Source organism: Astyanax mexicanus, chromosome 14 (assembly GCF_023375975.1).
Source record: "Astyanax mexicanus isolate ESR-SI-001 chromosome 14, AstMex3_surface, whole genome shotgun sequence".
In the NCBI taxonomy this organism is placed as follows: domain Eukaryota; kingdom Metazoa; phylum Chordata; class Actinopteri; order Characiformes; family Acestrorhamphidae; genus Astyanax; species Astyanax mexicanus.
The window spans coordinates 44,866,947-44,891,820 of NC_064421.1; the positions used below are offsets into that span (position 1 = coordinate 44,866,947).

Below are 24,874 nucleotides of genomic sequence, written 5' to 3' on the forward strand. Positions count from 1 at the left end.
AAGTATTTTTACACATGGTCTTTCCAAGTCCTTCTGTTGCACCTCTTGGTCGGACATCACCTAGATCAGATCTACAGTCAATCTTTTCCCCCGTTCTGCTGGTGCGCGTGTAGGATGTTTGCTCAGAGGCGAGTGCCTGCAAGGTCATGGTGAATGCGTGGGAGCGAGTGAGAGGGATAAGTTGTTACTAATCCATGACTTTTTCCCTGGCATCAGGCAAGAGCCCATTAAAATGATCGCCCCACATGCACTCTGCTTAGGCCAGATCAGCCCTGCTGCTTCCTCTTCCTAGCTAAAGGACCATAAGGAAAGCCTGGAAATCCCCGACACAAGCGTAATACATTTCCTCTGTTAATATCCAGAATTATTGTATTGGCCGTGGCAGAAATGGTATTATGTTGTGTTTTATTCTCTATTCATGAATCCCCTCTAGTCTAAGGTTTAATCTTGTTTTTTTTTTTTCTTTTTTCTATATCATGCTCTATCATCCCTCTGTTGAAGCTTTAGCCTCAGAGAATAGTTGTCTTTCCAGGATTTGTTTGGGAGGCACTGCAGATTATGATGATTGTGCTGCGTAAGAAGGGGGACATATGTATGCACTTTTGTTATTGTTTTCAAATGAAACACATTGTGTTTTAGTGTTCCACTGCGACCCTTGAACCTGATTGAGGCCACGTTGGAATTAAAGCGGTGGAAAACAGATGCAGTATGAAAAGAAAGAAAGCTCTATTTACTGTGTAAAGACAGAAACCCGATTACGGCAGAACCCTGTGGCCCAAACAAATTCATCTTCTCTACCTAAATCCAGCCATCTCCGGTCAAAGGCCCATGTGAGGCTAGATCATGCCTGCTCCATCCCAGTTTTCAATCAGAAGCAGCAATGGAGGAGTGTGGTGATGAAAAAACTAGTCTTTTAAGTGCTCTGGCCAGACAGGAAGTAATCCATGAGGCACGTGGAAGCTAAAAGGTTTACTTTAGATTTGCTCTCAGTAAAGCGTTCGGCGCAATCTAGCCCAGGCCAGGGGAAACGGAAATGAAGAGTCGGGCCATGTCCCAGAAACGTATTACACTCATCTCAGGCATTCAGCAGCTATCTTCCGGATCAGATCAAGTCGGGATGGATATTAAACTGAGAGGTGAAACCGAGTGCTCTGGCCGCTGGATTTGAGTGCTGTGAGCTCACAGCTTAATTGTAATTTTAATGTGTAAATCTGTAAATTAATTTCTTTTTTTAAATAATATTTTTTTTATTTATTATTTTGTCCAGTTCACTTTACAGATTTTATCGAATGAGGTATGAGAGCTGGCCCTGCCTGGAACAGTTAGTTCATTGCTTTTTCCAGTAACTTTTTTCAACATTTTAAAACATATTATACAGAAACATAATCATATTAAAGGAAACATATTATACCTGTCTTTACACAAATCTATGGCTAATAGATCTGAGCCGTTTAATTAGCTGCTTATCGTAACAATGGGAAAAGTATGCCTTGTATGTTCTCTTAATTAATCATGGGTGTGTTTTGGGCATACCATATGATAAACCAATCAGCATGTCACTTGCCATTCCCTTTAAGAGCCAGGTGAGCTCTGATTTTGGCGAATTGCTATTTTAACGGTGCAGTGCTTCTGCGCTTTTGACCTGCGCGTTCATGCAGTAAAAGTGAGCGAGCATTTCATGTACAGAAACAACAATGTTGTTTTATTTTGTATTCTGTTTACCGTTGATGTAAAATTTGGTGAAAGTTTGGTGCGCTGCTGCATGGTCTTGTGAGTATGTGTGCTGAGCGTACACAGCGTGCATGCATTGCCAGCATTGCCAGCATAAAAGTGAACGTCTGACTGTTGATTGGTGTCAGGGTTCTAATCAGTCAGTGGCCCACCTGTTTTTTTCATTGCCAACAATGCAACACAGAAAAACTTTACCTGAACACACCTTACTTCCAGACCACCAACCCATCAGCATAGATATGGTATGTTTGTGAGGACCTTTGTTATTTAAACGATGCAGGCACAATGCCTAGTAAAAAGTCTGTTGACAGGGTGTAAGATAGCATTGAGCATTGTGATGCACCTTTGGCAGGGAATTAGATGTGGCTTATTCTGAATGACAAAACACAAACAAGCTAGTTCACGCTTAACAGCAATAGACACACAAATCTCTTTAAATTATTTGAAAGTACTTCGTACATCTCCCTCATCTGCTAGCTTGCCATGGACAGTAGGTACAGATCCTTCCCTCAGACAAAGTCTGCTGGCTAATCCTGCCGAGTACTGTCTGAGGTTCTCAACCAAAACTACTAAAATGGTGGATCTTCAACTTATCTAGTGGGTTTGGCTTACCTGCGGTAGAGGTAGAGGTTTTAGTGGAGGGCTGTAAAGTCCCAATGGGAAGCCCTAAATGGTCTGAAAATGCAATCTTAAAAGTAAGATGCAGACACTGACTCACATCACTGAAAAAACACACAGTGTGGCATATATCAGGCTGATAGCATTTTCTACTGAGTCTCTGACAGCAGGATCACAGTCTTCTAGGATTCTCTCACATCCAGAGTTGAAGACGCTCTGGATGCGGACAACATATAAGAAGGTATTAACAGCACTCAGTGCCCATGGAGACAAGTGCAAAGAAGAACACTCAATAATAGAAAAACAGGTGTCAGAAAAGCATAAAGCTGACCACATGGCTGGTCGTTGCTTCCTTCCCCACAGTACGGGAAAATCACTACAGACTGTGATTGGTCTCACTGTTGGCAAACAGGGCCACTGACACTACTGAGTAATGAACCCAGATCTGCTCCACCGCCTCAGTTTCCACTTCCTGTGGTTGAGGTGGCACCTCAGTAGGGAGTCTGCTATCAGATCGAGAGCCCTTAGCAGATAAGTCACTTTCAGAGATGCCAGTCTGTGAAGAGCTCACTTGAGGACAAGGCGCTGAATCTGAATGAGTTCCACCCTGGTGGTTGATGTGAAACATCGTAGTCAAGTCTTTCGAGTGATTGAGGACATGATTGAGGCATTTCTGTATTCTTGGTCGAAAATGATGCAACAGTAGAAAAACGGCTCTCAGATCTGCGCAGACCCCAGAAGTGAGTGGCTGAAATGCATGCACAGTTAATAGTGACTGTGACTCTGACTTCACATGTATCGGAGGAGGCATGTGCTAGTCTTTACCTTCCTGGTGTTGTGACATCACTACTCATAAGGGGAGTTCAAATGAGTGGGTTGAGTAAATGGCTGTGTAAATTGGTGAGAAAATGGGAAAAAAATTAAATTACAATTATATTAAAAAAAGAAAACCTCTGAAATATATTCAAGAGGAAGATGGATGATCAGCCATCAAACCAAACTGAACTGCTTGAATTTTTGCACCAGGAATAAAGGCATAAAGTTATCCAAAAGCAGTGTGTAAGACTGGTGGAGGAGAACATGATGCCATGATGCATGAAAACTGTGATTAAAAAACAGGGTTATTCCACCAAATATTGATTTCTGAACTCTTAAAACGTTACGAATATGAAGCTCTGCATCTTTATGTTATTTCAGACATTTTTTATTTTCTGCAAATAAATGCTTTAAATGACAATATTTTATTTGGAATTTGGGTGAAATGTCGTCTGTAATTTATAGACTAAAACAACAATGTTCATTTTACTCAAACATAAATCTATAAATAGCAAAATCAGAGAAACTGATTCAGAAACTGAAGTGTTCTCTTATTTTGTCCAGAGCTGTACATACAACTCATGTTCTTTTTTAAAACTTGCTTGAGCACAGTAACATAACAGGTCATACAGCTCCCTCTAGTGTTGAACAAGTGTCAGTGCAGAAAAAGAGATAAAGACAAAAGTAATAAACACCTGCTCATCCATATATATATATATATATATATATATATATATATATTTTTTTTTTTTTTTTTTTTTTTTTTTTTGAAGAGGTTGTCCTGCTTATGTTATGGTCACTGAATCGAGAGTTTGATTGCATTCAGTGCAATTCAAAAAGAAAAAAATCAGTGCCTTTTAAAAGTAAGGGTGTTCTTAAACATTTTGACACATGCATGTATGTATGTATGTCTGTATGCTGGATACCTTACATGGATGTGCAACAAATTACATGGGATTGGTCTGAGGTATAGATTTGCCCATTACAAGCTTACTGTTCATTTCATTTTAAATTTATTTTAAGGTTTAAAATAATGATTTAAAAAGTGCACCAAGAAACAGATGTAATTTAGTTGTAACCACCACTATACTGTACTCATTGCATGACTACACTGTACTTTTACGTTTAAAGTGAAGTATCTTTAATGATCCATAGTAAAGCAGTTAGTCCAATTAATCAAATGATTAATTTAAAAGTCTAAGATTAATGTTGTTAGGATCGTGGTTAGGCAAGCTTCAGCCCAAATATTTAATCCCGCTACAAGGAAAGATTAGGTCATTATAATGTTTTAATAGGAATCATAATGTTTTATACAGTGCCGTGAAAATGTATTGAAACAGGAGAGTTGAGGTGCACATTGAATTCTGCGTGATTTGATCAGCCGTGGTTTTATGTTTTTTGGATACAATCCGGGTTAGCACCCGAACATCCCTTTCAGACAGCTTCCTCTTACAGCGTCCACAGTTAATCCTGTTGGATGTGGTTGGTCCTTCTTGGTGGCATGCTGACATTACAACCAGGCTGCTCCGATTTAGCCATGAAACCTCCCACACTAAAATGACAGGTGTTTCAGTTTCATTGTCCAATGCCTGTAATAAGAATTATTTGTTTAATAATTGATTTTTGTCACTTGTAAATTGATTCAGAAGTGTCCATGTCTGAGTTGAAATGCATCTAAGAACTAAAATTTCCCCCCACCCCCTAGACTGTGTGTATTTTGTACACTTTGTACACAGTAACAAAAGAAACCATGAAACAACTCGTCATCAGATGAAAATATAACTCACCATAGACTCTTTATTCATTCTATATAGATGTACACCACTTACATTGGGTAAAGGCTCACAATTAATGGCAATCAAATAAACGTTTGTTGCAGGTATCAGAATTGTTCAACAAACTTTTTGGAGATACAAACAGATAGAAAATATGACCTGATGCTGAAAGTCAAAAACAGAGAATAAAGTTTGTGCCACATTCCAATGTTCTGCAGACTTTTTTTTAATTATTATTATTCTGTACATATGACTACTTTTCTTTTTCTTTCTTTTTTTTTACAAATAAATCTAGATATATAATACAACAGAAAAATAAAATTAAGGAAATATATGTACAATATTAAATGAAGTAGTACAGTACAGGTCATATATGAAAAGGACACTTACCATGTTAAAATAATAATAATATTTTGGGAAGCTTAAGTAAAGCTAGGTGTTTTGTAATTGTAATAGTACAGTAAACAGAAGGTAGAGTAGTAGAGATAAATAAAACAAATATTATTATCTGTTCTTTTTCATACATAAAGTCTATTTGTGGATTAACATCAACACACAATAAAGCACAAGAGTAACAAAACATGAACTGACATCTTTAATCCTCAGCAGAAAACTGTGTGTTGGTTGCTGTGTGTTTGTTGTGTTTTTAGGGCAATTTTATATTATATTAGATTAGATTTTATTATATCTACAGTGCTCAAGTAATTATTGTTAGAAAGCTTGGAGCAAAGACGAGTAGAAGTTTAAACAATGGTACAGAAAAGACACCTCTACATAAGAAAATAAAACGACTGCCCCAATATACGCATTATAAGCATGCTATGGTCACATGTCTCGTAACTAACTATATACATACATACACACACACACACTCACACAAACACACACACACAAACAGCTTTCAAGTTTTCAGGAAGTGCTTTCTAGGTAGCTGAATAAAATGTACAAAACAACAGGAATTCATTCGCCTCTAAAAGAGAATCCGAAACAAAGGAACAATCAATGCGTCAGCCTCGCCCTGGTGTGTGTTTCTCCGTGAATGTCCGTGAGTATATGTTATATATATGTTAACATATGCAGAAGAATGTATGAACAGTATGTTCATCCAAGTTGCACAACAGCAGTCAGTCATTCATTCATTTGCAGTTATCACTCCCTGTCTTCAAATCTATAAATCACACATCCTCCTCACACCAGTCCTAAAGGCACTCGGATGTTTTGTATGTTTTATGTTTTAAATGTATTGATGCAGGTAACAGTCCTTATGGTTCCGAACATAGAGCAAAACATTACGAACGTATAAACTTAAAGATGTAAAAAGATACTTAAAGTACTAAAACATGCATGACCAGGGGCCCTATTGTACACTCTGCGCAAGGCGTGTGTCATAATGTTGATTGCTATCTTACACCCCTTCAACAGTATATTTTTACACCTTGTGCCCACACCGTTAAAATAGTAAGGAGTGGTCAAGTACATTTCTGGCCACATGTTTGTATCTTTTCGCAGCAGAAAACACAGGTGCGCCACTGACTGATTTAAACCCTGACAGCTGTCGACATTCAGGTGTCCATTTCTATCTTGTCTAAGCTAACAACTTTTACATTAACAATAAACATAATACAGAATAAAATAACATTGCTGTTCCTTTAAATGACCTGCTCACGCACCTTTACAGCATGAACACGCAGGTCAGTTTGATCTGCTGCGCCGTTAAAATACCAATCCGCCAAAGTCTGTCAGAGTACCTGGCTCTTAAAGGGAATGGAAAGTGAAATTATTATCACGTTATGCCCAAAACACACCCATGATTAATCAAGAGAATTAACACATGCCTTTTGCTCATGTTGAGTCGCGCAAAGTGTACTTTTCCTGACGTTATGATAGCAAAGACACACTGACGCCCTAAAATTGCTAAAATAGGGCCCCCAGTATTAGAATTTGGCATTTTCAAGCCTTTTTGAGCTGATTACCATGAAGTAGCCTTTAAGAAATCTCGAGTTTTGTAATTCTCTGCAAATGCAGCACAAAAATAATGAGAAATATCGTTGCTTAGAAAGCACTATGTAACAGTTAAAATGCTACTACACTTTTGGGCCCAGGTTAGGTTGGTTTCTTAAGTCGCGCTTTGCCCGTTCGACTCACTTCCTCTGGCAGTTCGTTTGTGGTACTGCCAGCTAGCTCGGTAAAAGACAGACAAGTACCAAGTCATGGCATTTTGGGATGTGCTCTTTAAAATTAAGGTGCAGAATATATATATTCAGGAATGTACAGCAAAAAGCAACTCTGTTATATAGATAAAACCATGGAAGTGAAAAAAAAAAATCCCAGCTGGGCAGACAGACAGCTAAATGCGTCAACTAATCACAAACTAAAACCACAGAATTGCTTCTTTCATTTGAATTAAAGCCAATTTTCTTACAAAATGCATGTTTGTTAAGCTCCAAGGTTTTAGCTCTTAAAACCCTAATTCTGAAAAAGTTGAAGTGTTGTGTAAAACATAAATAAAAACAGAATACGATGATTTGCAAACCCTTTTCAACTTATATTTAATTGAATACGCTAAGTAGACAAGATATTTAAATGTTCAAACCATAGACTGTGTATATCTGGACAGGGCATCGTCTCTCAAAGGTGAATCTACCCCAGGTCGGGCGCCCTCTGCTGTTTGGTTGCAGAAAGCTGTGCAACCGCACCCATCCCCGTAGGTCATGTTTTTTTCCAATATACTGTATTTCTACCTCCATTACTGAAATGTAGCAGCTAGTGTAACCTCTGCTGATATTGTTAAATTTTTATATCCCCACATAATTTGTTTTTTAAAATGTTATTCAGCTCTATTCTAAAAGGTGTGGCTATTGTAAAAGGACTGGGTTACACCTAGCCAGGGTGGGACCAATGACTGTATGGGTGGGACCATAGACTGTATGAGCTCTGTGGAGGCAGCCCTCAGGGGCGGGGTTATTTAAATGAGAAGGCTGTCTCTCTCCACAGTCTTTCTGCCTCCTCTGGTCTCTACTGCGCTCTAGAGACTCGGGTTTCAGGATCGCCAACATGGCAGAAGATTTTGGCTTCATTTTCATTAAATGAATGGGAACAGCGACGCGGCGTCCATCTTTTTTACAGTCTCTGGTTCAAGCTGATAAACTTAAATGATTTGTGCAAATAGTCACTCATTTTGAATTTGATGTTGCAACAGCACTGAGACACTTATCTTATCACTGCTCTTCATTTACACCATCATGCTGCTACAGCAACTTTGCACTCTGGACTTCATGTTGCTGCTACCTGCCTACTCTCCCTATTTTTGTGTATTTATCTTGATATCTATTTTATTCTATTCTATTTTATTGTGTTCTTTTTCTTTTATTTTATCTATATTTATCTATTTTAACAACAGCTCTCGGGTGTAAACTGGACCGTGAGATCACGATTTCGTTCCGCCTCATGTACCACATGTGATGTGAATGACAATAAAATCTCCTTGAATCCTTGAATCCCTTGAACACATTCCAAAGAAGTGTGGACAGGGGCAACAAAAGACTGGGAAACTTGAGAAATGCTCAAAAAACACCTGTTTGAAGGCCGCCAAGTGACCCAGCAGTCTAATGCGCTGCCATTATGAACGGGAGGTCGGCGGTTCGAATCCCGTTCATGTAGCTTGCCATCAGCTGCCAGAGGCCTGAGAGAGGACAATTTCCCCACATCACTCCAAAGGGTGATGTGGATCAGCACAGGGCTGCGTCTGTGAGCTGATGTATCAGAACCGAGTCGCTGCGTTTTCCTCGGAGTGTTAGCGCTGTGATGCTACTCGGCAATGCTAAATCAGCAGCAGTTCAAAAAGAGGCGGAGTCTGACTTCACATGTATCACTCTTCTGATGTTGGGGGGCATCACTAGTGATAAGGGCAGTCCTAATGAGTGGGTTGGGTAATTGGCCTTGCAAACTGGGGGGAAAATGGGATAAAAATTAGTAATAAAATAAAAAAAGTGTGTTGCAGGCATTAAATTCAAAAAGAGTGAATATTTGTGTTCATCCAATTATCCAATTTGAACATTAAATATCTTATCTTGTCTGTGCAGTGTACTCAATTAAAAACAGGTTTAAAAAAAAAGCATTTGCAAATCATCGTAATCTGTTTTAATTTAAGTTTTACACAATGTCCCAAACAAATTAGAAATGGGGTTGTATTTGTTTCTAGAATCTTGATCTAGAAGAATGATCTGTTTAAAATGGTACCATTGTTTAAACCATTAATATACCACTCAGTGTGGTTAAAATTGCAATAAGAAGTCTGTTATTAAAAAAAAAAAAGACACCTGTGGTTAATTAAATGATAAAGAGTTTCTTATGGCACGAAAATGCACTCAAGACAGCAGAGATAAATGAAGGTAAATGAAGAAGCTCTCCTATGTGATCATCTTGGCACTGGCAATGGTCAATAGAATGGAAAACCCTTAGGTAGGTAGTGTCAAACTACCCTCCACACATCCCTCCTCACCCCTGGGCGTACCAGTTGACCAAAAATAAAATTAAAATAAAAATCTAATTCTGCCATGAGCTGCAGACAGAAGTGGCACAGACAGGATGGAATGGACCGACCAACACACAGGCTTGAACACCAAAGTACAGCAAGAAAAAAGAAAAAAAAAAAGAAAAAAAAAAAAAAATCATGGAGAGGGACAGGCAGGAAACCTCTGTGACGGACCCATACCTCTCAGATCAAAACCTGAGCAATTCACGCTTTCAGTGGAGGGTCGAGGGGCGGAGAGAACACGCTGTCAGTAAGGCTTTATGCTCTGTGTTTGTCAGATGAACTCAGTTTAGAAATGAACTAAGAGGATGTAGAAGAGGAAAGATGAAGCTAGTGGCCGTCATGGTTGATCATGTCTTCAGCCCGACGGTGCGACTCCAAGGCTTTCGTGGTGTACATGTCCTGAGGCAAGTCCGACTTGCGCCTTACCAGCGGCCGGTCCTTACGCGGTTCCCTATGCATCTGTAAAAAAAAAACTAATTATGTTAAAATTACTTTTTAAACAAACCGACACACGCCAACACCAAATTTTAGTGGGATTCATCGAAAGTCTGGTTTTGTCTTAAGTGTCTGCACTGTCAAATATCAATACAGTTGCAAGAAAAAGTATATAAGCATGTGAACCCTTTGGTATTATACTTGGATTTCTGCGTAAATTGGACATTAAATGTGTTCTGATTTTTTAAAATCACACCAATAGACAAACACACAGTCTGCTTAAACTAATACCACACAAAAATGATATGTTTGCATGGTTTTATTGAAAACAACATGTTAACATTCACAGTGCAGGGTGGAAAAAAGTATGTGAACCCCTAGACTAATTACTGGAGGCAGGATGTGATGAGATTGGGAGATTGGATGTGTTAGTAAAGCTGCCCTGCCCTATAAAAAACAACACACCAGTTTTGAGTTTGCTGTTCTTAAGAAGCTTGATTGCTTGATGTGAATCATGCCTCACATAAAAGATCAAGCTCTCAGAAGACCTACATTCAAGAATTGTTGAGCTGCATGAAGCTGGAAAGGGTTACAAAAGTCGAACATCTAAAAGCTTTGATGTTTATGTGTCCACGGTCAGACTAGACGAACTACAAATTGAGAAAGTTCAGCACTGCTGCTACTCTCCCAAGGTGTGGTTGTCCTGTAAAGGTGACTGCAAGAGCACAGCGCAGAATGATCAATGAGGTGAGGAAGAATCCTAAAGTGTCAGCTAAACAGAAATCTTACAGAAAACTTACAGAAATCTCTGGCACATGCTAATATTTTTGTTGACAAATCTACAACAAGAAAAACATTTAACAACCACCAGATATCCCAAGAAAATTGCTGATCTAAACATTTCTCCTGACCGTTGTGCAGGTCTGATCTGCAACTACAGGAAACGTTTGGTTGAGGTTTTTGCTGCCAAAAGAGGGTTACCCAGTTATTAAATCCAAAGATTCACATACTTTTTCCCTTCTCACTGTGAATATTAACATATTGTGCTCAATAAAACCAAGCAAACATATATTTATATGTGTGGTATTAGTTTAAGCAGACTGAGTTTGTCTATTGTTCTGACCTAGATGAAGATCAGAACACATTTAATCACCAATTTGTGCAGAAATGCAAGTAATCCCAAAGGGTTCACATACGTTTTCTTATCAATGATTCACAGGGCCTGGTTTCTCCAATGAGATCATTTCATCAGATCATCTTCTTGATTTACCATATTCTAATAATCTTACTTCAGTGATTTGTCTGGAGATATCAGACCCAACAATGGAAAGACCAGTGAGTTCAGCCATTCTTAAACACTATATAGACATTACAGCACTTCCATATGGACTACTGTGCTAAACATGGCCATTCTGAACTATATTCATCGATAGACAAAACCCACAGTTACCTGAATGGCTCTCTCCTCTACAGTCTTTTTTAACCTCTGAATATCTTCTATCAATAGCCCATCAGTCTCCATTTCTACAGGGCTATTTAGGCCAGACGAATCAACATACATAAGGAACTAGTGCAAAACAAAAGAGAAGAAGAAAAAGAAAACAGTAAAATGAAAATTAAAAAAGAGGGTGAGTTTCAGGTAAAGTAGAAGATGGATAAAGATTAGGGATGCACTGAAATTATTTTTTTTTTCTGGCTGAAATTTGCCACTTTTAAATCAGTAAGGCGCACTATCAATAAACATATGTTTTTTGGTCTATTTTCATCCACAAGACGTACTGGATTATAAGGCGCGTTATGTGGCACTAGAAGGGAGCAGTGAGGTGGGTAACTAAGTTAAGTAAAGCTAAGCTAAGTAGCTAAGCTTAGCTAAGCTAAGTAAACAAAACTCTTAAAAAAAATTCTTTAAAGTCAAAAGAGCGCTGGATAATAATTTACACGGATTCCTCTACTGAAAACAAGTTTACTTGTTTGGGTGAGTAAAGCGCTTCTTTTTATTTCCACTAAGCTTAGATTTCCAGATTTCCACTAAGGCTGGATGCAGCAGCATTAGCATTAGCAGCTAACCGCCGCCCGACAGCGCTACACTGAGGAATCCGGAGTGTTCAGGTAACTATCAGCCAGGTAACTATCAACTAGCATTTCCTCCCACATAGCTCGTTTTAACACAGTAAACACACAGACTACAGGCCAATATACTCGCCTCTAAACAGCTAAAGAGCTAGCGCTTAGCGCAGTTATTGACTAATGCTAATACTGCTCCAGCCCTGGTGCTGGAGAACTAAACGGAACAAACCAAATCATTTCTGTTGCTAAATCTTCAGTGCATCCCAAATAAAGATTAATTAAAGAAAAGTAATGAATCAGTTTAAGAAGTTTAAGAAATGAGATATATGTATAAAGGGAATTGGTTAAAATTGTGGTTTAATTCTGTTAGGTTGTTTGTTAGTGAAATATATTATTAGTGTAAATGTCCTTAAAAAACACCTAGCTTTAGTGGAGAGACAAAACTAAAACAAACAACTACAACCTCTGGAATGATGGAGGCATTAATAACCTCAAGCTTCTTCAAAAACAGGATTAATCAAAGTATCATTAGATTCCTCACAGCACACAAAAGTGCACAACAGACAAAACTTACAGAAAAATACTCAGGATCATCTGTACAATCTGCTCAAGATGCATTCTTGACATTCTGATACCGTAGTTACTGGAACTGCAGAATATGAATTGTACTTACGTTTTAAATTGTCTTCAATATTTATACATTTAATTAGATTCTTTATAGTTTTTTCCAGATTGAAATTAAAATGATTTCCAATGTATTCTCAGATGTTTGGATAAGTACCAGTCAAAAGTTAGAATACGCCTTAAATTATATATATATATATATATATATATATTATAATTAAAAGTACCGCACTGTAGATTATTACTAAAGTAATTATGAAGAAAATTATGCAGAAAAACATAAAATTACTTAGTGAACAAAAAAAGTGTTATTTTTTAGGTTCTTGCTTAGATTAGACAGTTTTGCACATCTTGGCGAGATTTTCTCAGTCAGCTTTATGAGGTAGAGTCACCTGGAATTCAGGCTTTCAGTTAACAGCTGTGCTGAACTCATCAAGAGTTAATTACTTGAATTTCTTGTCTCTTAATAAAGTGTTTGAGAGCATCAGTTAAAGTAAAGTAGTGAAGAGGTAGAGTTACAGGTATACAGTGAATAGAGAATATTTGAGTAATGTTCTAATCTGTATTTTGACAAAAACTAAGTAAAGACAAAAAAATATACTTTAAGAAATGAAGATCAGTTAATATGGAAAATTTTGAAAGTATCTTTAAGTGGAGTCGCAAAGACCATCAGAAGAGTTATGGTGAAACTGGCTCTCATCAGGGCTGCTGCAGGAAAGGCTGACCAAGAGTCACCTCTGCTACACAGGATAAGTTTATCAGAGTTTCCAGCCTGAGAAATCGCAAATTAACAGCATAAACAGTATTTTGGTTTGTTTAACACTTTTAAGTTACTACATGATTCCTTATGTGCTCCTTCACAGTCTGGATGACTTCAGTATTCATTTACAATGTAAATAAAAACATTAAATGTGTCTAAACTTTAGACTGTTACTGTATTGTATATATTGTATCCATACAGCACTTATTCACTCATAGTGAACAATCAAATTGTATAATTATTCTTTTTGTTAAGTTCCTATTCAGAGTGACATACTCTAAAGAAAAATAAAACAGGAGTCTCACCTGTGGGTTTGATTTGGCAAGATTCTCGATCTTTATCCAGGCCTCTTCCCGCTCTTTTAACTTCGCTCTTTCTCTGTAATAAAAAAAACAAAACAATTTTTTATAAAAATAAATAATAAAAAATAATTTAATCTCTATTGTACTGCCAGACTACACTTACTTATTTTTCTCAGCTCTGAATTGCTGTGTGCAGTCATCAAAGAGCTTCTGGTTCATCTCCATAAAAAGTTTTAATGCATTGTAGATCAAGCCGTGGATGGTCCTGTACAGGACAGGGGGTAGAAACAGTTTATTTCAAAACGTTTGTTTGTTTGTGTTTGTTAAAATCATTTCATTTTACTTTACTTGGCTAACCAAAAAATTTTAGGATTCATTAAATACACTTTCCATTCCCCTTAAAGCAGCACTAGGTAGGATTTCCTTGATTTTTGATCTTTTTAAAGAAGTAAAATTACAGCTTGAAACTCACTGCAGCGCTGCATTGAGGTGTAATAGGAGGAATAGCGTTGCACTCGTGTCTCGTGTGCCGGAGCTCCTCTGAGCTCAAACCAGACTCTGTAAGTTTTCCGAGGCGGCCGCGACCAACGCTCGCGAGAACTGCGACCGGCTTTCCGACCTTTAGTTCTAATGAAACATTTATTACACTCTGCAACTGTAGGGGGGGCCCACAAACACAAAATCTCAATCCTACCTAGTGGAGCTTTAAAGGGTTACTTAATCCCCTGATTTTTGCAGACTCCACCCTCAACTCAAATTTAACAATAGCAAAAACATGAGAGGAGTAGTTTGGGAGGGGCACTGGGTGATGTATGGGTTTAGGGGTGGGGCAGATGAAAGAGCTGATTGAGCTGAGAAGTGCCTTTGATAGCAGAGAGACGCAGATGGTTAGACCTCACCAATGATGTGGTATTATTGACCGACTGAGTTGCATATTGTGAGTTCTGTGTACAAAATGTATACAGAAATATAATCCTCGCCTATAGCACAGTGGAACCTGTGAGGGCGCTGCAGAGGTGGAGATGACCACAATAAATGCATTTTTATGCAGGGGGCTCCAAGTGGTCCAGCGGACCAAGGCGCTACCACTTTGATCAGGAGCTCACTGGTTTGAATCCTGTTCATGTAGCTTGCCATCAGCTGCCGGAGACCTGAGAGAGCACGCTGTGATGCTATTCGGCAATGCTGCATCACTTCACATGTATCGGAGGAGGCATGTGCTAGTCTTCCCCCTACTGGTATTGGGGCATCACTAGGTGAACAAGCAGGTTATTTACAGGAAGAGCTATTTTATTTTATACTGTATTCTGTTTATTGTTTGTGTAAAAGTTTAAAAGTTGGATTTGTGCACTGCTGCATGTTTGTGTGTTTGTGTGTTGATTTGATCTCACACGGCACAGCGTGCCTGTGTTACCAAGATAGCAATGAACATCTGACTGATGACTGTTGTCCAGGTTTCTTTCAGTCAGTGGCACACCTGTGTTTATTCGTTGCCAGGATTGCAACATGCCAGAAATGTACCTGAACACTTCTAGACCACCAAGCCAATCTCTATACATGTATTCAGAATCTCCATTGCTATTTAAACAATGCAGGGGCATTGTTGGATGGGTGTAAAATATTAATGAATACAACAAAACGCTCTACGCAGGGTGTAAGATAGTGCCCTTAGTGTTTGTTGGTTGTGATGCATGTCTTACTTGTTCCAGTGTGTCTTTGAGTTGCGGTACAGTGCTGGGAACATGATGGGTAAGATTTTGGCAGCGTTGTCACTGATGAGGCTCATTATGTACTCATTGTTCCAGTAGTACAGAGCTCTTTCTGCCACCTGCAGCAGAGAAACACTTTATTATCTCATTTTATCTTCTTCACACAGAGCCAAAAAAGTGTATGTAAATTACTGATCAAAATACAACTGACAGGACATCATAAATTCTCAGTACTGTATTTTTCACACTATAAGGCACATTTTAAGAGACACTACAAGAACATTCTAATTCAGCAGGTCTCCCTGTTGGGTGGGGGTTGGGCGGAGTAGCTAACTCCATAAAGTAAAGCTAAGCTAAGCTTTATCACAAAACTGTAATAAAAAAGACTTTCTTTTAAAGTTAAAGTTAAACGAGAGCTAGGTGTTAATCTGCACAGATTTCTCTCCTGAAAACTGTTTATTTGGGTAAGTAAAGCACTCCCATTTACTTACAGTAAGCTTAGATTCGCAATTTTCTCCAGCACTAAGGCTGGAGCATTAGCATTAGCGGCTAACCGGTAGCCTGTTTTAACACGGTAAATGCGCAGGCTACAATCTAATAAACTCAACCAATAAACCTCTGAATGGCGAAAGTTTTAACGCGGTTAGTGGGTAATGCTAATGCTGCTCCAGCAGTGCTGGCGGGGGTTAACAGCAGGCTACAGGCTGATAATATTCACCTCTGGGTGAAATGGGGGATAGCGGTTAGCAGCTAATGCTAATGCTACTTCAATCTTTGTGCTCGAGAACTAAACTAAAACTCCTGTATGACGCTGTACTTCAGAGGAGTGGCTTTACTGATTTTTAATACCTGACTGGTAGAATTCATACATAAGGAGCACCAGATAAAAAGGCGCACTGCTGATTTTTGAAATTTAAAGATTTTAATTGCACTTTATAGTGAGAAAAATACTACATTGCTACATGACTGCTATCTGCTTGAATCCTGACCCATGTAAGAATGATTTAGGACTCCTGAAAGTCACCTGAAAGTGTGGGCTGGAGACACACTTGGCCAGCTGTCGGAACAGAGGTTCCATCACTTTTACAAACTCAGATGGTTCTATAACGTCCAGAATCTCCTCAAGCTCGTTGAGGAACATCACCTCCTTTGGGCTGTGAGTCTTTGGCCAGTACTTCAGAAGGGCCATCACTACCTGTCAAGATAATAAAGAAAAATTAAAGGTAATTATACACAGAGAATATACTATTAATTAATTAACAGTTAATTTGGCACTTGTTTCATTAACTAGGCCAAAATCTGAGCATGCAAGGTTAAAGGACTTACTGGCTCAGTGAGCGTGCTGTCCTTCTCCAGGAATTGCACCACGCAGTACGCCAACTAAAGACAGAATAGGCAGAGGATGGCTGTCATCAAAACAACTACAAACTACAAATTTGTACTAAATTATAGTAAATTTACACTTAAATACAATAAAAAACATCTTGACATCTTGACATTTTGTTATACTTTATATTATTCTATTTTATTTATCGTAATATTTGTTTTATTTTAACAATTGCTCTTTTGGGTGTAACTGCACCATGAGAATACAATTTCATTCCACCTCATGTACCCCATGTGATATGAATGACAATAAACTGGATTTGTTTTTAACCTTCTATGCTGTTCCCTCAGGCAACAACGCAATTTTAAAACATATTTTGGCTGATTTGTTTCATTTACCTCCTAAAACAGGGATTTTTCATTTGTTGCCTCAAAGCAATATCATGCAGCCGGTAACACTTTACAATAAGGACACTGGTTAAGTAATGTGTCAACTAATTATTAATTGACACTAGTTCAGTATTAAACAATATTAAACATTTCTGAACGTTAATGCTTCAGATTTTTGTAAATAAAAATGAATTGAGATTAATCAATAATTAATTAAGTCACTCTGTCACAAATTCATAAATACTGTTAATAAAAATACCCTTGTTTTTAAGTCACAAGACATTCAAATCATAGACTGTGTATAGCTGGACAGAGCATCGTCTCTCAAAAGTGAAGCCACCACAGGTCGGGCGCCCCCTGCTGTTCGGCTGCAGAAAGCCGTGTAACACCACCCATCCCCATAGGTTTCAATGGCAAAACAGACAACTTTCAATCACGTTTTTTTCTAATATACTTTAATTCTACCTCCACTATTTAAATACAGCAGCTAGTGTAACCTCTGCTTATATTGTTAAATTTTTATATCCCCACAGAATTCGTTTTTTAAAACGTTATTCAGCTCTATTTAAAAAGGTGTGGTTATTGTAAAAGAGCTGGTTATGGGCGGGACCAATAACAGACCGTCATCTCCGCTCCGCTCTGCAGCCTGTGACCTCGAGGCAGCCCTCAGGGGCGGGGTTATTTAAATGAGTAGGCTGTCTCTCCACAGTCTTTCTCCCTCCTCTGGTCTCTACTGCGCTCTACAGACTCGGGTTTCCGGATCGCCAACATGGAGGAAGATTTTGGCTTCATTTTCATTGTCTTTTTTTACAGTCTCTGATTCAAATCAATTGTTTTGGAGTAATATGTATTATTAAATTAACAGTATTTGAGAATATATATAGGTTTCCGAAACCTTTTAGAGTTTTTTTTCCTGTGTGTGTGTGTGTGTGTGTGGCAAGTGCCTAGGAGGGCTGTCACTCTAAACTATAGGATCTCAAAGGGAGCGTAGGTAACGGAAGTTTAAACTTAGAAAAAAAAAAGATTTTCATAAAAACACACTGTCCTAACATAAAATTAATCGATAAAATCGATATATCGCCCAGCTGTAGTTTATTGATTTTTGTTTTAGTGTTACTTCATCCTTTCTCTTATTACCAGATTACTAAAAAGCTTCTTTGCTACAACATCAGTTGTAAAAAGTGCATTACAAACAAATCTAATCTGAATTCGATTTGAAGATACGCACCTGTGGGTGGTAAACGCTAAGTGACTTGACCTTGTGTAAAGGCAATAAAACCTTCAGCAGAAAAATCTTGTGCTCTTCTTTTAACGGTAAGGCAAAGCCATTGATTATACTGTTGAAGCAGAAGAAATACATAAAATAAATATTGATTTAATAATAAAATAACTTTAAAAAGTTGTACAATATGAATGATACACTATAACATAACATTATTATTATATATGTGTATTAATATATGTTACCTTCCAAGAATTTCCAGTAGTTCAGCTATTCCATTGTGGTGCTCTGTTTCATATATGAACCTGTGAACAAACATACATATATGTAACAATAAGCTGAAACAGGATACTGGAGCAGTATTAGCATTAGCCGCTAACCGATAACAGTACTGAGACACTAACCGTGCTAAATGAGAATTATCGGCCTGTAGCCTGCTGCTAATCCTGGCTACCACTGCTGGAGCAGCATTAGCATTACCCGCTAAGCGCTAGCTCTTTCGCCATTCAGAGGCGAGTACATCAGCCTGCATATTTACCGTATTAATACAAGCTATGTGGGACGAACTGCTAGCTAATATCAGTTTACTTAACTTAGTTTACTTTAGCAACCCCACCACCACCACCCAGCAGTGAGACCTGCTGAATTAGAAGGAAAACATGGCGACACCCCTGTTCCTTACTAGTGTCACATATTGCGCTTTATAATCAAGTGTTCTTATGTACGAAAATAGACATACACCGATAGGGCCTCTTATAATCTGATGCACCTTATAGTGCAAAAAATATGGTACACATTAAAATAAAAAATGAAAAAAAATCCATAAAATAAAACACATACACACACATCAGCCAAAGCAGCGAAAGCAGCACACTAACCTGTAAAATATGTTGTTGATTTGCTTCCTAATATACGCCCTCAGTCCCAGAAACTTTCCATATATGCGATGCAGAGTTGTTTTCAGGAAGTCTCTCTCTCGAGGGTCTTCACTATCAAACAGCTCCAGAAGCTGTGGATCAGACACATTAAAGAACAATTAATTAAACATGAAATTAAATATTTTTTACTGTAATATTTTAATTATGGCAATATTTTACCTGCATCACAAATTTCTGGTCGATGTATTTCTTCGCAACATTTGGCTGAAAGTCTGGAGATTCTAAAAATCTGAGGAAGAACTCGTAGACAAGCTAAAAAAAAAAAGAGAGAGAAAAGTGAGCAGCTTTTCAAAAGTTTGTTTAGCAAGTTGTTTCAGAATTCCACTTAAGTATACAGCTATTTTTTTCACACAAAATATATTTTTTTAATTAAATTTTTTGTCATATCACCAAGATTGTTGTCTGGAAAATACCTTAAAATATCATGTGATTATTTTAAAGGTATATCATCCACCCCTATATTTGAGAGAATAATTACGGTATTGCATTTGTAATTTTTTTTTTGTTAGAATTAAGAAAAAGCTATTTAAAAAAGTACTGTCTGGGCATCGTTATTGAATTACCAAATATTGTATCGTATCAAAAAATTTAAGAAATGAATTCAGGATTAGGTAACCATGCTAGAAATTAGCCATTCATTATTGTGGCACTGTCACTATGTTGCAAAAAGATTTAATACAGTAAGGGAACCTTTATTGTTTTACATAAATGTTCTATTTGTTTAAATTGTCCTTTCGTCTTATTATCTTCTCACATAATTTAAACAAAAGTTATAGGCCATTTGAATTGAAAAATCGTTCCAGAATGGAAAATCTTTTCTGAATCAAATCGTGACCCCAAAAATCGGAATCGAATCATATCGCCAGACACTGAGAGATTCGCACCCCTACTAATCATGACTGGCTACAACAGTACATATCAAATATAACTATGGGTTTAATAGATACCTGTAGATGTGGCCATGCTGCTTCTAGCGTGGGCTCGTCCTCCTCGGGGTCAAACTCTGCTCCGGTGGGGTTGGACGAGGGAGGCAAGGTCCTGAACATATTCACAGCAAACTGGACAGGAGGAAGAAAAACACAGTATTAATCTGAAGGGAGAAACAAATGGGTCAATATTAATATAATATGCCTTTTGTGTCTAAAGCGTAAAATACATTTTTCAAGATTTACTCTAAATTTACACTGGGTGTGGGCGATATGGCTCTAAAATAATATCACGATATTTCAGGGTATTTTTGCGATAACGATATACTTGGCGATACAGGAAAACAGAAAAATAATTTATTAATTTCAGGAATATAGTATAATAGTATAACAGAATAATCATAATGTGGCAAAATAAATAATATAGCATAAAATAATATAATGCAGCAAATAATATTGCAGAATATTTAGTGCATGCATATAAACTGCAAACTAAAACAATTATACAATAAATACACCTAAAGCTTCACAGTAAATAATAGACCACTTTTAAGACAGAACAGCCCTATTATCACGATATGGATTTTTAATATCATGATATTTCTGTGTCACGATATATTGTATACGATATAATATTGCCCACCCCTTATTTACACATTATAATAATTATTATAATTTTTATAATAAGTGCAATTTTAAAGTACATTTTATACAGTTCTCTTTGATGTGAGGGGTGTAATGCCCAGCAGTGAATCAGTGCCTGAATAAGTTGACTGATTCTTTTAAGGGATTAAATAAATGTAAACAATTATTACTATTTTCTTAAGATTTGAAGATGAAAAATATAATTTTTTGTGGCTAATAATTGTTAATAAAGTGAATGACGGCACTCGCTGCATGTTTAGTAATTTATAATATTTATTTCACTTAATATTTCTTAATTACACAGCAAAATATCAAGATAATTCAAATGAATTTAGTAATTATAGTATGTAAGTATAATATATAGGTACAAGAAATTTGAACTCTTTAGTCATTCAAGTTTTTCGGATAATTACCCACATATCTTTACTTGCCGATTAACAAAATTAAGGTCTCAAATACTGTAATGGGATTTCTGAATGTTCTTTTTAAGTGCTATCCCAATTTTCTCCACAATTTAGTTATATAATGTCAAATTCCAATGCTAACATTGCTAAGAGGCTTCTTCTTTATCTTCCACATCACATAAAGCCAAGCACCTAATGCCCAGACTCCCTTCACACTGATACTAATAAAATGTTATTGAACAGCCAAATGCAGTTAGAGGAGAGAAATGACTGTTAGTTTTGTTCTTCAGCCAACAGATGCTTACTAAATGAGGGGGGGCGAGGGACGGCCATCTTTTACATCCAGAGAGAGGCTAACTTCTGGTTAAATATCTGAATGATCATGTGACTGTGCGTGAGTGAAGAAAAATACAAATAAAAGCAATAAAAACATACAATAAAATGAACATAACAAAAAAACTGTGCATTATTATTGTTCTTTATGACTGAATGTGATTAAAAATACATTGACATGATCTGAATAGGCCAACAGCAGCCTGCCAACTGCAGATTAACACGACAATATAGTTATTTAGCATCCTCGTACATTTTACAGCTTTGATCATGCGTGGAAAAGGACATCAAAGTGTGCGTGTGTGTGAGTGTGTGTGTGTGTGTGTGTGCATGCAGGTCTGATGCAACAAGGCAAGCAAACCAATTAATTGCCAAGGGCCCATAAAAAAACGTTTAATTGAATTGAATTGAACTGAATTGATGAAATGAATGCAAACTGTTGAGCGCCTTTTTAGATTCTGTAACTATCAGTGCAGGAAAGTATAACAAAACTGTTATACTTGTTGTTAAAAGTAGCCAGCCAGGTTCGTCATTTCTGCAGTTGATAAAAAATATAAAACTTCAGCAATTATAAATCGAATTTTCCCATCCATTTTGCTTGGGGCACCCAAATGTCTTAAAATGTCCGTAAGATGAGACAGTAGAACAGTCTCTAACTCTGTAGCTCAAACAGGTATGAAAAAAAAATAAAATAATATATATATATATATATATATATATATATATATATATATATATATATATATATATATATATATATATATACATACAAAATCTATTGAACTACATACTTTCTAATTTTGCAATCTAGGCAACAGAAAACACAGGTGCGCCACTGACTGATTAGAACCCTGACAACAGTCAAAAATCAGACGTTCAATGCTATCTTGGCGTGTGCCAAACGCAGTACACCTAAGCTCATTACACACACACACACAAGGACATGCAGCAGTGCACAAACCCAACTTTTTAATCAACAATTAACATAATATAAAATAAAATAGCAGTACTGTTTCCGTAAACGAACATGAGCGTGAACGAGCACATCATTTTCCTCTGCTGACAACTACAAAACTGCAGAAATGCTGCGTTGTTAAAATAGCAATCCGCCAATAAGTATTAGTACATGCCTTTATTCGTCAAAGAAACACTGAGGTTTCTTGCATTTAGTGTGAGAAGAGTGTGCACCATTTTACCATTTTTTACAACAGTCCTCTATTCATGTCGGTGTCCTGTCGACTGCACATGTGGTTCAGCCCAATATAAGACTTCACATAACCCCACAGAAACAGATAAAACAGATAAAACCCCTGCTCTCTCCCTATGAGCTGAAAACAGAAAGTGCTATTGTACCACGTTAAGACTTCAAAGGCTTCTTCTGCAGGCCTTAGGTTCAGGTCAAGCTGCTCGCTTCACAAAGACCTGGTCCAGAGGAGCTTTCTTTAGCCCTGACCAGAGGGCAGAATAAAACGGGGGAAGGATAAGGGCTTTTTCCAGCTACCTTCACGCTGCATGACTCACCATGTGAACCACCTCTGGGTAGATGGGCTCAGTGATGACATTGCGGTTGTGGGTGATATACTCCACCATCTCGCTCAGAGCCGCCCGCTTCACCTCCTTCCATTTTAGGTCACTTAGGGGGTCGGAGACGAAGTCGAAAAGCACGCAGCACTGCCGCAACTTCTGGATGAACAGCTTCTCCTGCTCGGCTGGAGATACATCTGGAGAAGAAAGAAGAAGAGTCATTAAAGATCTGAAGATCACATTTAGGACTGTCCAATATCTACTTGCACTGCTATAACTGCTTGAGATATTGGCCTATAAATAACTGTAATAAACAATATTATTTCATTTTACAACCAACAAATAACATTAAAGGAGAATTCTGGTGTAAAATGGACATGTGGTGTAGTGAATCATGATAACAAGCACAACCTTTTGTCAAATAGTAAAAAAAAATATATATATATATATATATATATATATATATATATATATAGAAATAGATACAGCTCTGGAAAAAATTCAATTTCAAATTCAGCTCTGGAGACCACTTCAATTTCTGAATCAGTTTCTCTGATTTTGCTATTTATAAGTAAATGTCTGAATAAAATGAACATTGTTGTTTTATTATATAAACTACAGACACACTTTCTCCCAAATTCCAAATAGAAATATTGTAATTTAGAGCATTTATTTGCAGGAAATGAGAAATGGCTGAAATAACAAAAACGATGCAGAGCTTTCAGACTTCAAATAATGCATTGAAAACAAGTTTATATTCATAAAGTTTTAAGAGTTTAGAAATCAATATTTGGTGGAATAACCCTGATTTTAAATCACATGCATGTTTTCATGCATCTTAGCATGTTCTCCTCCACCAGTCTTACACACTGCTTTTGGACAAATTTATGCCTTTATTCCTGGTGCACAAATTTAAGCAGTTCAGCTTGGTTTGATGATCAGCTTGTGATCATCCATCTTTCTCTTGATTATATTTCAGACATTTTATAATTTGGTAAAATTTAAGATACAAATCATTTTTCTCTTAATGTTTTCCAATGCTGTATTTTTACAGCATTAACAAGCTAAGAGTAGCTCCACGCTTCATTGGTAGAATTCAGAGAGCCCTGATATTTAAAACGAGGCAGAGACCTTTGAAATAACTTTTCTCGTCAGTCAATGTATTGAGGTACTGTGTGAATATACCGCCTTTTTTTTAGACACACTCTTTAATTCAGACTGGATTTAGGGACCACCAGTAAGAGATGTTCGACAGATCTGTGCGACCTTGCTGGAACGTATGGATGCAAAATCTCAAAGGGCTAAACCATTTAACGGCTTATAAACAAAGATCAAGATCTTAAAATCAATCCTAAAACGTACAGGAAGACAATGACGGGAAGGCATTATCTGTGGAGATGAGTTTTCGCTTTCGAGTTCTTGTTAAGAGACAAGCAGAAGCCTTTTAGACCAAACGTGAGATGATGAGATTGACCAACACCAGCATAAAGCTCATTACAATACTCAAGTAAGGACAAAATAAAGGCATGTGGAACCCTTTTAAAATCATTAAAGGATGAACGAAGACAAGGCTTGACCTTGTCTGACCTCTTTCTCCTTTGACCCACTGATTAACAACAGCTTTTATTTTTCTACAGGATTGCGCATCATTGTCTTATTTTTTTTTTATCTCCACTCTCTGTAAATTCCACTGTAAAGTCTTGAAGTGGTTGTGCATGAAAAGCTCAGATGCTAATACTGTCACACCTTGCACCTGTTTGCATATTCAAATACACTACTTTTACCTATTCCT

At 37.4% G+C, this 24,874-nt stretch overlaps 1 protein-coding gene across 3 annotated transcripts in view; it reads right to left on the minus strand.

Moving 5' to 3' along the window:
* Nucleotides 1-4,931: 4,931 nt before the first annotated feature.
* ppp2r5ca (protein phosphatase 2, regulatory subunit B', gamma a) overlaps nucleotides 4,932-24,874 on the minus strand; it is a 36,358-nt gene continuing 16,415 nt past the window's right edge. For 2 of the 3 annotated variants that reach the window (XM_049463666.1, XM_007258897.4), the window contains exons 2-14: nucleotides 23,080-23,279; nucleotides 20,198-20,308; nucleotides 19,410-19,502; nucleotides 19,191-19,321; nucleotides 18,558-18,617; nucleotides 18,319-18,427; nucleotides 16,701-16,754; nucleotides 16,399-16,569; nucleotides 15,366-15,493; nucleotides 13,829-13,930; nucleotides 13,669-13,741; nucleotides 11,363-11,479; nucleotides 4,932-9,936 (exon numbers count right to left, since the gene is read on the minus strand). In XM_049463666.1, coding sequence (XP_049319623.1) covers nucleotides 9,805-9,936; nucleotides 11,363-11,479; nucleotides 13,669-13,741; nucleotides 13,829-13,930; nucleotides 15,366-15,493; nucleotides 16,399-16,569; nucleotides 16,701-16,754; nucleotides 18,319-18,427; nucleotides 18,558-18,617; nucleotides 19,191-19,321; nucleotides 19,410-19,502; nucleotides 20,198-20,308; nucleotides 23,080-23,279 — 1,481 coding nt within the window. In that variant the 3' untranslated portion in view covers nucleotides 4,932-9,804. The remainder of the gene's footprint in view (nucleotides 9,937-11,362; nucleotides 11,480-13,668; nucleotides 13,742-13,828; nucleotides 13,931-15,365; nucleotides 15,494-16,398; nucleotides 16,570-16,700; nucleotides 16,755-18,318; nucleotides 18,428-18,557; nucleotides 18,618-19,190; nucleotides 19,322-19,409; nucleotides 19,503-20,197; nucleotides 20,309-23,079; nucleotides 23,280-24,874) is intronic. The other variant, XM_007258899.4, reaches the window with a different exon arrangement.